The 16101-nt window shown below is 45.7% G+C and overlaps 1 protein-coding gene and 1 long non-coding RNA gene across 2 annotated transcripts in view; one reads left to right on the top strand and one right to left on the bottom strand.

Annotated features, from left to right (window-relative positions):
• NAALADL2 (N-acetylated alpha-linked acidic dipeptidase like 2) overlaps positions 1–16101 on the bottom strand; it is an 808485-nt gene that overhangs the window by 311742 nt on the left and 480642 nt on the right. The window contains exon 5 of the mRNA XM_068281050.1: positions 12361–12511. Coding sequence (XP_068137151.1) covers positions 12361–12511 — 151 coding nt within the window. The remainder of the gene's footprint in view (positions 1–12360; positions 12512–16101) is intronic.
• Positions 1–16101, top strand: part of LOC137571627 (uncharacterized) — a 59829-nt gene that overhangs the window by 3151 nt on the left and 40577 nt on the right. The window lies entirely within an intron of this gene.

The following is a 16101-nucleotide window of genomic DNA, read 5'->3' as shown; positions in this document are numbered from 1 at the left end:
CATCACCCTGTTCGGGTGATGTTCGAGTTCGGCCGAACACCTGATGGTGTTCGGCCAAACCGTTCGGCCACATGGCCGAACTAAGAGCGCATGGCCGAACGTTCCCCGAACGTTCGGCTAGCACTGTGATTGGCCGAACGGGTCACGTGGTTCTGACCCGAACGCGCTCTGATTGGCCGAACTGTCACGTGGTTCGGGTAAATAAATACCCGAACCACGTCATATCTCCGCCATTTGTCTGTGGGTTTAGCTTTGGGTAGGCAGGCAGGGTAGTTCACGCTCCAGCCACGCTAGCCAGGGTCCCCCCAGTCATTGTGTCGCTGCTGGGAATAGTAGTACACCGCTCGTTCAGCCACACTATATAGCATTGTGTTTACTGCCACTCTGTGTACCTCGCTCAGCCACACTATATAGCATTCTGTTTACTGCCACTCTGTGTCTGCTGGGAATAGTAGTACACCGCTCGCTCAGCCACACTATATAGCATTGTGTTTACTGCCACTCTGTGTACCTCGCTCAGCCACACTATATAGCATTGTGTTTACTGCCACTCTGTGTCTGCTGGGAATAGTAGTACACCGCTCGCTCAGCCACACTATATAGCATTGTGTTTACTGCCACTCTGTGTACCTCGCTCAGCCACACTATATAGCATTGTGTTTACTGCCACTCTGTGTCTGCTGGGAATAGTAGTACACCGCTCGCTCAGCCACACTATATAGCATTCTGTTTACTGCCACTCTGTGTACCTCGCTCAGCCACACTATATAGCATTGTGTTTACTGCCACTTTGTGTCTGCTGGGAATAGTAGTACACCGCTCGTTTAGCCACACTATATAGCATTGTGTTTACTGCCACTCTGTGTACCTCACTCAGCCACACTATATAGCATTCTGTTTACTGCCACTCTGTGTCTGCTGGGAACAGTACTACACCGCTCGCTCAGCCACACTATATAGCATTGTGTTTACTGCCACTTTGTGTCTGCTGGGAATAGTAGTACACCGCTCGCTCAGCCACACTATATAGCATTGTGTTTACTGCCACCCTGTGTACCTCGCTCAGCCACACTATATAGCATTGTGTTTACTGCCACTCTGTGTCTGCTGGGAACAGTACTACACCGCTCGCTCAGCCACACTATATAGCATTCTGTTTACTGCCACTCTGTGTCTGCTGGGAACAGTACTACACCGCTCGCTCAGCCACACTATATAGCATTGTGTTTACTGCCACTCTGTGTACCTTGCTCAGCCACACTATATAGCATTGTATTTACTGCCACTCTGTGTCTGCTGGGAACAGTAGTACACCACTCGCTCAGCCACACTATATAGCATTGTGTTTACTGCCACTCTGTGTACCTTGCTCAGCCACACTATATAGCATTGTGTTTACTGCCACTCTGTGTCTGCTGGGAACAGTAGTACACCGCTCGCTCAGCCACACTATATAGCATTGTGTTTACTGCCACTCTGTGTCTGCTGGGAACAGTAGTACACTGCCGCTCACTCAGTCACCCCAATACTATATAGCATTGCTGGGATCTGTAGTACTCTGCTCACCCACCCATACCATTGTACTGTCAGTCACTGTGTATATTGCTGGGATCTGTAGTACTTCACTCACCGTCAACCACTATATAGCATTGCGTACTCTGCCAGTCAGTGTGTATATTGCTGGGATCACTAATACTCCACTCAACGTCAACCACTATATGAGCTCACCATGAGTTCCTCAGAGACCTCCGCTGTGAGCAGCACTCCCAACAACAGCAACAGCCAACGCCCCACGCAAGCTATAACATCCACCCCAGCAGCCAGTGGTCAGCAGCAGCCCTCCCCGGAGGAGAACGTTGTGTCCATCGGTCCAGCGCCAGAGCGATTATTGAGGGCTGCCATTGAGGAGATGATGGGGCCTGATGTGGAGGAGGAGGTCGGGCTCAGGCCAGCATCCCAAGTTAATGTTGAGGACGATGAGGGGTCTGTGTCTGGGGATGTTGGGGTGGCAGAGGTGGTGGGTGGGTCAGACTCAGGAGAAGAGTTGTATGATGAGGATGATGATCGGGACCATCTGTATGTGCCTCAGAGTCCGACCCCGGAAAACATGTTGTATCGTGTGTTTAGGTACTAAAATCTGCGTTCCCACTTCCCAGTACTGCCCGGGTCCATGGATCCATATAATTTTTTGGGCAGCACTATCAAACTGTGGTACTATGAGTGAGTTGCCATGGTCCTTCTGTGCTGTCACACTCACCGTCTGTCTGCAGATGGATTGTTCAACACAGCTACGCCATCTGACATGTAGTCCTTGACCATCTTCTCCAGGCGATTGGTGTTGGAGGACGTGGAACTGCCCGATTGCTGTTCTGTGGGCTGCTGCATGGGTGTCAGAAAATGTTCCCACTCCAAGGACACTGCCAATACCATTCCCTTTTGGGCACTAGCAGCAGCTTGTGTTCTTTGCTGCCCTCCTGGTCCTCCTGGGTTTGCTGAAGTCAGTCTGTCGGCGTACAACTGGCTAGAGAAGGAGGAGGATGTCAATCTCCTCTCTAAAGTCTCCATCCTCAAGGGCCTGCTGGAATTGTTCCATTTTTGACCTGTCTGAAACTTTCTTCAATCAGTTTTTTAACATTGTGTTTGTATAAACTGGGTATAAACCCAGTAATTGGTGTTGTCCAGAATAATGAATAATAATGAATAGGGAATAATGCGTGGGCCGCGTTCAATGCAGTCTAGCATGAATTGAGCCATGTGTGCCAGAGAATCCTGCCAGACTCCTCTGTCTTCATGTTCTTGTGAGCGTTGTGATTGTTGTGATGCACCATATTCGTCACCAGCATCACTTTCTTCCTCTTCTGCTGTCCATTCCCGCTAAATTGTGGAAGTCCAACGTGCACCGCTCTGTCCCTCAATTCCTGCTCCAACTCCAGCTGTTCCTCGTCCTGTTCTTTGTCATAGCTGGGACCAGCGTTTCCTGAGGCAGGTTGCCTGATGTTGGTATCATCACGCTGAACGTTTTCATCTTCAGATTCCCCCACTTGCATCATGCCAGCGGTTTCCATCTTCAACATTGATTTCTTCAGTAAACACAGCAGTGGTATTGTAATGCTGACTGTAGAGTTGTCACTGCTCAGTCACAAGCAACGTGGATTGCTCAAAATTTTGGAGGACTTGGCAGAGATCCAACATGGTGGCCCAATCAGATCCACAGAAGCTTGGTAGCTAGCTGCTGGAATGCGCCTCGGCACTGCGCAAAAGCGTGCTAGCATGTGCAGCGTAGAATTCCAGCGCGTAGGGAGGGACATCACCCAGCGAGCGATGGTGCGCTAGATTGAAGCGCTCCTGCATCTCTTGGTGAGTCCTTCGGAAGCGGTACTGGACTTTAAAAAATGTTTTTTTTTTCCTTGAACAGAAGATCTGCCACGTTGGAGTGAGGAGGACGCCGCCGACCCTGACACCAAGCTGAACCCCGGCGAACTCCAAGCAGAGGATCTTCAGGAACCCTCAAGGCTTTGAGCAAGCTGAGGAGGATCAGCAGTCCTGACGAGACCTCTCCTCATATGTGACTGTGTGCAGTGGAGTAGAGCTCCCCAGAACAACCTCTCACTTGTCACTTTGTCACTGGTCACTTTGTCACTTTGTCACTTTGTCATTTTGTCACTTTGTCACTTTGTCACTTGTCACTTGTAACTGTGTCACTTGTCACTTTGTCATTTTGTCATTTTGTCAGTCACTTTGTCACTTTGTCACTTTGTCACTGGTCACTTTGTCACTTTTCACTTTGTCACTTGTCACTTGGTCACTTGTCACTTGGTCACTTGGTCACTTGTCCAGATGATCTCGGTACACCTCCTGCGATTCAAATTCCTGCACACATTGCTCTGGGATTTGGGTGTGATGAATGATGCATCTAACTGGCCACCGGAGGCAATTAAGGCCTTCAAAACATTGAAAGCAGCTTTCTGTTCTGCCCCCATTGTGCGTCATGTTGAGTTGTTGACGTCATGTTCATCCTCGGCCTCGCCTTGCATTTCAGTGCGAGGTGCATTTTCCACAGAAAAAGGTTGTGAATCCGGGCACAACATTTGTGGCTGTTCCATTGACCTTTCACAGGTAGAAGATTGTGGGGGTGGGAATAGCTCCTCCGAATAGCCCATTGTGTCCTGAAAACTACTCATTGCATTGCTTTGCGCACACATTTTTTTGTCCTCATGCAAGGCCTGAGTTGCGCCTGAAAGCGTGGCCTTCTCCTCCTGCGCCTCCTCCTGTTCCATCATGTCTGCTGCTGCTGGGTTAGCGTTGCTGCCCGGTCCCTGTTTATTGAACCTCTTATCTTTATTACATTTATGACTGCATGGCGGTACAAAGCATGCTATCCGCACGCTTCTTGTCCTCATGCAAGGCCTGGGTTGTTGTGTCTCAAAGCGTGGCCTTCTCCCCCTGCGCCTCCTCCTGTTCCATCACGTGTGCTGCTGCTGCTGCTGGGTTAGCGTTGCCGGTCCCTGTTTATGGAACCTCTCATCTTTATTACATTTATGACTGCATGGCGGTAAAAAGCATGCTATCTGCACGCTTCTTGTCCTCATGCAAGGCCTGGGTAGTTGTGTCTCAAAAAGCATGGCCTTCTCCTCCTGCGCCTCCTCCTCCTGTTCCATCACGTGTGCTGCTGCTGGTGCTGGGTTAGCGTTACCGGTCCCTTTTCCTGGAACCTCTTCTCTGTATTACATTTATGACTGCATGGCGACAAAAAGCATGTTACCTGTGCAAAGAAACATGACATTTTCCACATTTAAAAGACAGTTTTTCCTTTGAAACTTTACAATCAATTTTCTCAAAAACTATAAGCTCTTTTTCAAATATTTTCCTCTTGTACCCACTCCCAAGGTGCACATACCCTGCAAATTTGGGGAATGTAGCATGTAAGGAAGCTTTACAAAGCACGAAAGTTTGGGTCCCCATTGACTTCCATTATGTTCGGAGTTCGGCGCGAACACCCGAACATCGCGACGATGTTCGGCGAACGTTCGCGAACCCGAACATCTAGGTGTTCGCCCAACACTACTATAGGGAAAGCTTAGTTAGGCTCTTGTAGGCTTCTTAGCTTGCTCCTTGCTGATTCTTATTTCTAAGAAAGCCCTCCTCAACAGCTAGTTTGAGAGCTAATCTTGTTCTTGTGATCTATTTTTGTGTGTGTGTGTGTGTGTCCCACAGACACTTGTGTTGCATAGACAGTCTTAGTAATTCTTACTGTGTGCCCCACTGCCAGGCACATTCAGTGACTACCTGTGTGTGTGACAGGTGCACATTGTAATACCCATCACTGCATATACCTACCTGTTGTTCATTGCACCCACCTACCTACGTGAGTGCACGCAGTGTCACTGTGTCTGTCCAGTACCTGTCTGTGTGTGACAGGTGCACATTGTAATACCCATCACTGCATATACCTACCTGTTGTTCACTTCAGTGCACCCACCTACCTACGTGAGCACACACAGTGTCACTGTGCCTGTCTGGTACCTGTGTGTGTGTGACAGCTGCACATTTGTAATACCAGTCATTGCATAATTGTTCACAGTACCATTGTGACTGCACGCTGTGTAATATACCACTCCAAGCATACCTGTTAACTGCACCTGTGTATTGTAATACCAGTCACTGCATACCTTTCACTGCACCTGAGTGTCTGCACATTGTATTAGTCAAGTCAGTGCATACCTTTCACTTCACCCCCCCCCCCCGATATGGACAAAACAGGTAAAGGCAGAGGCAGGGGCAGACCCAGAGGCAGGCCACCCAGCAGGTCTGTTCGAGGTCCTGCTGACATGATTTTGTGCGGCCCTGGCCCAAAGTACAGTGCTCAGAAGAAGGCACATCCCATCAACTCCCAAGATTGTCAGGACCTGGTTGACTATTTACCACAGAACACCTCATCTTCCGCAGCCACCAGAGCTACTACTAGCACCACATCTGCTGCATTTGAAACTTCGCAGGAGTTATTTGGTGGGGAAATCACTGATGCACAGCCATTATTGTTACAACAAGATGAAGGCGCTAAGCAAGTTACACCATCTCATATGTCTGAGTTAGGCGTCACTATGGACGTAAGGTGTGAGGAGGAGGATATTGAAGTACCTGCTGTTGGGGCAGTTTATGAGGTGTCTGAGGCAAGCGAAGCTGGGGAGGATGATTATGATGATTATGATGATACAGATGCCACGTAAGATCCTAAGAGACATGATGACCAGGGGGGCAGTTCAGAGGGGGAGTCAGAGGGGAGTAGGAGGAGACGAGTTCCTGAAAGAAGCAGGGGGAGCTCGTCATCAGAAACAGCTGGTGGCAGTGTCTGGTGCCATGTATCACCACCTATGGACAGCCAGCCAACATGCCCTTCAACGTCAGCTGCTGACGCCACCATAGTGCCCACACCCCAGGGACCATAGTGCCCACACCCCAGGGTGGCTCAGCGGTTTGGAAATTTTTAATGTGTATGCCAAAGATCAGGGTAATGCCATCTGTACTCTCTGCCACCAAAAATTGAGCCGTGGAAAGGCCAACACCCACGTAAGGACAACTGCCTTATGAAGGCACCTGCAGAAAAGGCACAAACTGCAATGGGGAGACCACCTGAGGAAAAGCAGCAACCAAAAGCAAAGCCACCCTCCTTCTCCTCTTCCTCCTTCAGGTGCAGCATCTTCAGACGCTTTCTCCCTTGCACCTTCACAATCACAGCCTCCCTCCCTCCTCCACTCCGCCTCTTATCTTGAGCGGTTCCTGCTCCTCTGCCCACAGCAGGAGCCTGGTGTCCATGAGGGAAATCTTTGAGCGGAAGAAGCCAATGTCTGTAAGTCACCCCCTTGTCCGGCGTCTGACAGCTGGCTTGGTTGAACTGTTAGCTCGCCAGCTGGTGGACTCTGAGGCCTTCCAAAAATTTGTGGCCATTGGGACACCGCAGTGGAAAATACCAGGCCGCAATTATTTCTCCAAAAAGGTGATACCCAAACTGTACCATGAAGTTGAGAGGCAAGTGGTGTCATCTCTGGCACACAGCATTGGGTCAAGGGTCCATCTGACCACGGATGCCTGGTCTGCCAAGCACGGTCAGGGCAGGTACATTACTTAACTAGTTCCCCGCTAGCGTACAGTATATCTACGCTCCTTTGGACTTCACTTCCCCGCCCGGAGCGTAGATATACGTACCCCCGCCGCTACCGCCGCTGTCCGCTCTCCCGCTCGCACTCCCGCGATCGTGCACGCCGCTGCCCGCTCGCCCGGAGATCAATGAACGGGAAAATACATTCCCGTTCGTTGATCTCTGCCCCCGCAATGATCTGCTGCTTTCGCTAAGCAGCGCGATCACTGTGAAAAAGAAAAAAAAATCCCAGCCTCTTTGTACTTCCTCCAAGCTTCCGGAAGGACGCTTGGAGGTCGCATTAAACTGTTGCCATCTTGTGGCCAAATAGTAAACTACACCCTAAACTATTTTTCACACACACATACATTACTTATACACAAAAAATTAACTCATTACCTCCCACACTCCCCATTTTTTTTTTTGTAATTAAAAAAAAATAAAAAATGTACAATAAAAAAAATACATAAATAGTTACCTTAGGGACTGAACTTTTTAAATATTTATATCAGGAGGGTACAACACTGTTACTTTATAAACTATGGGCTTGTAATTAGGGATGGACGCAAAACTAAAAAAAATGCACCTTTATTTCCAAATAAAATATTGGCGCCAAACATTGTGATAGGGACATAATTTAAATGGTTTTATAACCGGGACAAAATGGCAAATACATTTCATGGGTTTTAATTACAGTAGCATGCATTATTTAAAAACTCTAATGGCCGAAAAACTGAAAAATAATGTTTTTTTCCCATATGTTTTCCTATTTTCCCATTAAAACACATTTAGAATAAAATTATTCTTGGCATAATGTCCCACCTAAAGAAAGCCTAATTGGTGGTGAAAAAAACAAGATATAGTTCATTTCATTGCGATAAGTAATGATAAAGTTATAGGCGAATGAATGTAAGGAGCGCTGAAAGGAGAAAATTGCTCGGATGCTGAAGGGGTAAAACCCCTCAGTTGGGAAGTGGTTAAACAGCCCATTGGGTCAACCTGGCGACCGCTGGCAAGCAGGGAGTACATGGCTGTGCAGTGGACCTAGTACACCTCCACGGCTTGCAGGCAGGCCTGCTGCCACCTCCTCTCCTTCTCCTCCTACTCCTCCTGCTACATCCTCTTCGCTGTCATCCTCCTCCTTGGTCGAGTGGCAGTTCAACTCTACTGGTGCTGTGATCTCCTCTCCAGCTACACAGCCCAGCTCCCCAGGGCCTATGCTGCATGCCAGGTACGGCGGTGTCACGTAATCTTAGACATGTCTTGCCTCAAAGCAGAGCGTCACACTTGACCAGCTCTCCTGGCTGCTCTGAACAAACAGGTGGATCAGTGGCTGACCCCGCACCAACTGGAGATCGGCAACGTGGTGTGTGACAACGGCAGCAATCTCATTTCCGCTTTGAATTTGGAAAAGCTGACACATGTACCCTGCATGGCACATGTGCTCAATCTCGGAATTCAGAGATTTGTGTCTAAGTACCCAGGCTTACAGGACATCCTAAAGCAGTCCAGGAGGGTGTGTGGGCATTTCAGGCAGTCTTACACGGCCATGGCACACTTTGCCAATATACAGCGGAAAAACAACTTGCCGGTAAGACGCCTGATTTGTGATAGCCTGACTCGCTGAAATTCGACCCTCCTGATGCTGGACCGCCTGCTACAACAGGAGAAAGCCATCAAACAGTATCTGTACAACTATAGTCAAAGGACACAGTCTGGGGAGATGGGCATGTTCTGGCTGAAGTACTGGACACTGATGCAAAATGCCTGAAGGCTCATGCGGCCGTTTGAGGAGGTAACAAACCTGGTGAGTCACAGTGAAGGTGCCATCAGCGACTTGATCCCGTATGCCTTCTTCCTGGAGCCTGCCGTGCATAGAGTGGTGGATCAAGATGTGGAGGAGCGTGACCAGGAACAGGAATAGGAGGAAGAGTTGTGGAATCAATTCTCAGCAGAAGCAGATGATTCCTCAACATCTGCGGCAGCACAGAGGGGGGAGGAAGGAGGAGGAGGAAGAGTCGTGTGGGGAAGAGGAGTCAGATGATGAGGAAGGTGTTGTTTTGGAGGAGGAGGATGAGGCGGAAGAAAAACCGCAGCAGGCGTCACAGGGGGCTCGTGCTGCTCAACTTTCCCGTGGTATTGTTCATGGCTGGGGGGGAGGAGGAGAACTTAGCTGACATCACTGAGGAAGAGCAAGAGAAGATGGATAGTACGTCTGCATCCAACTTTGTGCAGATGGTGTCTTTCATGCTGCCCAGCCTGTTGAGGGACCTCCATATAAAAAAACTCAAGGGGAATGAGCTGTACTGGGTGGCCACGCTACTAGACCCTCGGTATAGGCACAAAGTGGCGGAGATTTTACCAACTCACCTGAAGGCAGAAAGGATGCAGCACTTGCAGAACAAGCTGGCAACTATGCTTTACAATGCGTTTAAGGGTGATGTCACAGCACAACGCAATAAAGGTACCACTGCCAGTAATCCTTATCCCATGTACATGCAGGCAGGGACAGGATGCTCCAGCAAATCTCATGGTGATGTCGGACATGTGGACATTCTTTAGTCCAATGTCTCGCCTTAGCCCTTCTGGATCCACCCTCCACCAAAGCCTGGATCGGCAGGTAGCCGACTACCTGGCCTTAAGTGTGGATGTAGACACTGTGAGCAGCGATGAACCCTTGGACTACTGGGTGCGCAGGCTTGACCTGTGGCCAGAGCTGTCACAATTTGCCATCCAACTTCTGTCACCTAAGTCACAAAAGTGTTCAGTACCTCACCTTTATCAAAATGAATGAGGCATAGATCCCGGAGGGCTACTGCCCACCCGAAGACTAAGTCAGTCCCCACACACAGCATCTCTGCCTGCACACTGTGTGACTGGCTGCCTGCCCCAAGACTAAGTCACTCACCACACAGCATCTCTGCCCGCAGGCCGCTTGACTGCCTCCTCCGTCACCACCAACAGGATCCAGGACTCTAGGCGGATTCCTGAATTTTTAAGGCCACTGCTAGCAGCGGCAACTATAATAATTTTTTTGGTGCGTGTACATGCTTGCTTAATTTTTCTGGCTGCACTGCAGCTACAACAACAAAACAAAAGTCATGTACATGTGTCAATTCCCCTTCGTGATCATTACCTTGCCGCGGTGAAGGGGCTTGCGTATCACAATGAAGCAATGATCGCTAGCTATATGAGTGTCTCGGGGGGGGGGGGGGGGGTGGCACACCAAAAATAATAAGGTTGTTGCTTCATTGTGGACAGACCAAATTCGATCAGCTGGACAGTCACTGTTGTTCTGTCATTGAGCTACCTTAGCCTGGCGACCATATGGGCTTGGAAACTGCTATCGCCTGCACTCTCACCATGGTACGCACCAGTCTAGCACAGCTGTCACAACACAAACAGCTGTTTGCGGTGCGTTACACAATGAGGTTGGTGTGTCAGTGTGAAGCAGTACTCTAATTACACTCCCTGATTGATGTATACACATGCAAGATGTTTTAACCTCCCTGGCGGTAAGCCCGAGCTGAGCTCGGGCTATGCCGCGCAGGGGGAGATCTCAGCCCCTGGTGGGGCGATTTACATGCTGTAAATTGCTGTGCGCGCAGCCAGCACTTTGCTAGCCGCGCGCACAGTTTGATCGCCGCCGCTCTGCGGCGATCGGCCGCACGCAGCGGCTGAAGAGGGCCCCCCCCCCCCGCCAGAGCCCTGCGCTGCCCGGATCAATGAGTTCCGGGCAGCGCTATGGGCTGGATCGGGTGTGCCTGACGTCAGGACGTCGGCTGACGTCCATGACGTCATCCCGATCGTCGCCACGGCGACAGGAGAAGCCAAACAGGGGAACGCGTTATATACGCTTTCCCCTGTTTGCTATAGATGCCGGCGACGATCGGACTAGAGGGCCACATGTGCCCTCTAGTGGTGTTTCATGTAGCTACCACTCTGGTAGCTTTACATGAAACAAAAAAAATGTTTTAAAAAAAAAAAGGATTTTTTCCATTTGGAAAAAAAAATTAACCGCCAGGGAGGTTAAAGCACTTTAGGCCTCCAATTTAGCATGCAATGTGATCTCTGCCCTTAAAACGCTGCTTTGCGTCAAATCCAGATTTTTCCCTGGGACTTTTGGTGTCTATCCCACTCATCCATGCAAAAACTTAGATGTTTGAAACATCTTTTCCATCAATTTTGTGGCCAGCATAAATGTTTCTAGTTTTCAAAGTTCTCCTCCCCATTGAAGTCTATTGCGGTTCGCAAACGTTCGCAAGTTCGCAAACGTACATTTTTCAGCCCATAGCTCTATGGTATGTAATGCCATTGTTACTGCATCTGGGCATTGTGGTGCTTCAATTCTATTCACCGGAATTCTGGAACGGCTTATAGTATTGCAGCTCTGCACATCAGTATTCATCACATTGCCTTCCTAGAATTCATTAAGTTACTGTAAATTCAAAGGATTTTTCTTTAGCATGAGCCTCACTGGTACAAGGAGTACATTGTTCCACACCCAGGTAAAAAAAAAAAAAGTACATTTACAGACATGGCATAGGTGATATTTTCACATTTTATCAACAACATTCCCTTTAAGTCCTCAGAAAGAAAGAAAATACTCTTTCACTTACTTTTTGGTACTTTTTGAAATGCAGTCTGGAAACATTACTTTAAACAGAAGTTGAAAAATTATCTCCTAGGAGAAAAAGTGAATTGGATCGGGCCCCAGATGTCTAAAATGAGATCTACTGCATGCTAAAACCAATCATTTTAGTGCATCAAGCTATCTTTTAGTTCACTGTGAGAAGTTCTTTATTTTAAGAATATAATTCATTGGTTGTTAATATCACTAGAAATTAGTTTAGAACAGGTATGTCAAACCGGTCCTACGGGGGCCGAGTTCCTCACACATTTTTGACACAGCTCAAAAATGATTGGTTGATTGGTCTGAATTAGGAAAGGTGTAGAACAGGTAGAACACATTCCTCTCTTTCTCAATCTATCCTAAACACTGGCATGGATCTGGAGTTCGACACATGTGGTTTAGAAGTTCCCTCACAAAGCAAAATGAAGAACGCCATTTTGAAGATTAAAAATATTGTTACATCAAGCAATTCTTAAATATGAACCTGCTACTGTAACTAGAATTTCATAAAATAGGTTGATAGCAAAAATATGTTGTTACAAGTAGTAAAATGTTTATTGCAAGAGCATGAAAAGTAAAATTATGGACTTACCTTTGTTATCTGAAAAAGGCATAACTGGATTTGTTCCATATTTTAGAGAGACCATAAACGAATTGTCCTGGGCATTTTCTCCCTCTGGTAAATCACATGGGTCAAAGTAAATAAGAACTCCCCCAAATCCAAGATCTTCTAACAGAGAAAGCTATCAAGGGAGCAAATGAAAAAAAAAAAAAAAGAATATTGACAAACATTTCTCTAGCTTTTATAAAAAAAAAAACATAAAAAATGTAGCATTGCTTCATGGATATAGATGCTACTTTGCATAACTCCTAAACAGATACTATATAACATTACATTTAGTTCTCAATTAAAACACAAATAATAATGTGGCATTAGTCCATAAAATTGGTAAGCAGTAATAATCAACACAGATGCTTGGAAGCATGCAGTGCAGATAAGAAACAAAGCAAAATGTTGATGGTCCATCGTTAAAGGACATCAGAGGTGAAAATAAACTGATGAAATAAACAATTGTATCTATCCTCCTTCTCCTAAAAACTACTTTTTTTTTTAGATAGCCTGCACTTTTATTTTATATTTAAATCTAGTTTTTATGTTTTTACTGTTTCATTGTCTCTGCTCAATGACACATGCATTGACGCATGCCAGAGCTCAACTCTATGGACTATTGACCCTGTTTATGTCTTTCCTGCTCTCAGAAGACATTTACTGACAGGAAAGGGTTTTATGGCTGTAATTACTTATCAGTGAGGGTCATGTAGTCTGACCCAGTCCCGACCCAGACAGAAACTGTCACTTGCATTCCTGATATTTAACTTTTTTAGTCAGAGAAAGAAGAAAAAGAACACAACATAGTTATTTGCGTGCTAGGCGCTGTGCATATGCATGTCTATCTCATTATGTCACATGTCACCTCGGTTGTCCTAAAAAGACAAATATCCTTTATCTGATGTCTCATTGCATATGTGGGATCTAGACTGTAACAAGGACTGTTATTCTAGGATTAAACTTCATATTCAAACCATCAGTTATGATGGGATGCCATAACTGTGACCTGATCATGTAATGAATCAGCACCATCTTTCAAGATGAGCAATGCCAAGAAAGCAAGGCTCTCATATGCCAATGAACCCATACACAGTTCTTATACTTATTCTTACATCCCTCATTTTAGAGAAGGCCAAGTGACCTTGTGGTCCACTAAGCTAGTTTTCATGTTTTCATGGTAGCCAATGTCTGTTCATTCCCTAGCATTGTGTAAATTAGAGCCATATCATCTCCACAGTAATGTATAAGCTAGACATTATAAGCAACAAATGTTGTATGCATTTCCCGATAATTGGGTAATCAAATTAGCTATCAGTTTACCAGTTTTCCCTATGTATAGAGCTTCTAGAATTAGTGGGGCTGCAAAGTATGAGCTTCACAGGGAGTTATGGAGCTAATACAATCTTGGGATTTAAGAACTCATTTAGTTATTAGAAGCTCTATTGTCAAAATGGCATACATTGTGTTACACATAATAAACCATAAAAGGAGGAATGCTCTGTGAATATAGCACTGTCATATTTTCCTTTTCCATGGTGGTACACAGAGAGATGAATGGCTAAGCTTTAGAGCCTTTAGATTATTGCTAATGTTGACTGAGAAATAATTATTGCACTAATTTAGTCCACTTGCAAAGCAACCTATTATGCAAATGTGCTGTAAATTTAAATATTCAAACGGACACTTGCAAAGTTATTATTAAGTAAATTACCAGCTATGCTATTCCAGTGTTTTTCAAATAGCATTGGATGCGCAAGGAGAAGTCAATCAATTGGAGAAAAAGTACAATACAGAAGAAAGAAAGTAATCTGTTTCTTGATTGACTTATACGTACATGACTTAAAGGACAACTGGCGAGAGGGGTATGGGGGCTGCCATATTAATTTCCTTTTAAACATAAAAAATACCAGTTGTCGAGCAGTCCTGCTAATTCTCTGCCTCTAATACATTTTGCTATAGTCCCTGAACAAGCATGCTGCAGATCAGGTGTTTCTGACATTATTTCTGGTGTTATTCAGACACTACTGCAGCCAAAAAGACCAGCAGGACTATCAGGCAACTTGTATTGTTCAAAAGGAAGTAAATATGGCAGCTTCCATATTCTTCCCACTACAGTTATCCTTTAACATATATAAATAGGTTCTTCTAAATGTAACAGACTCTTGTGGAGGCTGAGATAAAACATTGAAAAGCTGACTCAAACAGCAATGAGGCTGATCTATGGCTGAATAATGAATGAATGAAATATTTACATACATAAAAGAAGCACTTGGTCATTTTCCGTGCTATAAAGATATTCTGCTCAAGAAAGCTTAAATCAGTTAAAAGTTTTGGTTCAGAGAACATGCAAATTATTTTAGGAAGCAAAATAAAGTCCCAGCTTGTATGGAAAAACTGTCCAATCTGCCTAGTTTAATGAATTTTTGAACCAGTGGTAATTTAAACCCTAGTATTAGTACTGAGTATTCAAAAAAAAAAAAATACAAAAAAAACATTATTGAACACAGGCATCAAACAGCAATGCCAATATTAATAATGTGGTTAAATCTTATATAAACCAGTGCTCATTAAAGGGGCACTATGACGAAAACATTGTAAAATTTAAAATATGTGCAAACATATACAAATAAAAAGTTTATTTTTTTCCAGAGTAAAGCCATAAATTACTTTTTTCCTATTTTTTACTCAAAAAGTTGAAGTGGTTCATTATGGCTCACATACGCGTCATATATTGAAAAAAGCCCAGAACTATAACTAGAATTTGTAGAATAACAAACTATTATTTTATTGTCAATACAAAAATACTAGAAAAAAAATATATACATTAAAAACGTATGGGATGGCCATCCCACCACACACGCAGAGCTCACACCAAACCGGTGCACCGAACACACATACATGGGATTGATAAAGAACAGATATTATCCCAGTTTGGACCAGAAGCTAATCTGGGAGTAAATGCTTTGCCAAACGTATTCAGATGCCAAATTGAGAATAGCAGTCGTGGTAAGAAATAGGCATGCCATAGAATGCATGACACATGTAGCAACACACAAATCGCTTGTGATAGCTTAGCTCACTGAAGCATAAGCAGCACAAGAGTTCACAGCAAGCACAAGCCCAATTGTCACCTCAATTCCAGCAAAGCAGCTTCCAAACAGTAGATGGCAGACAGGATCTCCCTGTACCTTATATCAGCCGTGCTCAGAGCATGCAACAAGTGGTTGTAGATTAGTGTATTGGTGTCTCACCCACTCCACGACAAGGCCAGTTCAGAAGGCATTGTTTTGCATCTTCCATATGTCCAGAGATATAGTTCCTATGGTGTGTGGAGGTGTCCGCTTCGAACACGGAGGGCGTTGGGACAGGTAGGTGGTAGATCTGTCCGTGTAGACCACCAAAAGGGTGGCAGTTAGCACCTCCGTGAGGTGCTGCTATGTGGCGGCATAGCGGCCCATGAGAGAGAGCGGCTCCCTACCGCAGTTTCGCCGGCTTCCGGCTTCATCACTTACAGTAGGTAGTAGAAATCTGACAGAAGTGACAGGTGTTTGACTATTTCATCTCTTTATAGGAAAAATCTATTAACCCTTCGCACTCTCGCATGCAAATGTTCAAACAAATGCATTTACAGATTCATTCATCCAGGTACAACTGTTATCCCTACAGCTAAGTTAAAAGCCGGGGTCTTAGTTCACAGAAGAATGCATTCTTATGCTTAGTCAT

The sequence above is a fragment of the Hyperolius riggenbachi genome, chromosome 4, assembly GCF_040937935.1.
Source record: "Hyperolius riggenbachi isolate aHypRig1 chromosome 4, aHypRig1.pri, whole genome shotgun sequence".
NCBI classification, from domain to species: Eukaryota; Metazoa; Chordata; class Amphibia; order Anura; family Hyperoliidae; genus Hyperolius; species Hyperolius riggenbachi.
The sequence above is the reverse complement of the archived record's forward strand: the minus strand, read 5'-3'. Positions and strand labels throughout refer to the sequence as shown.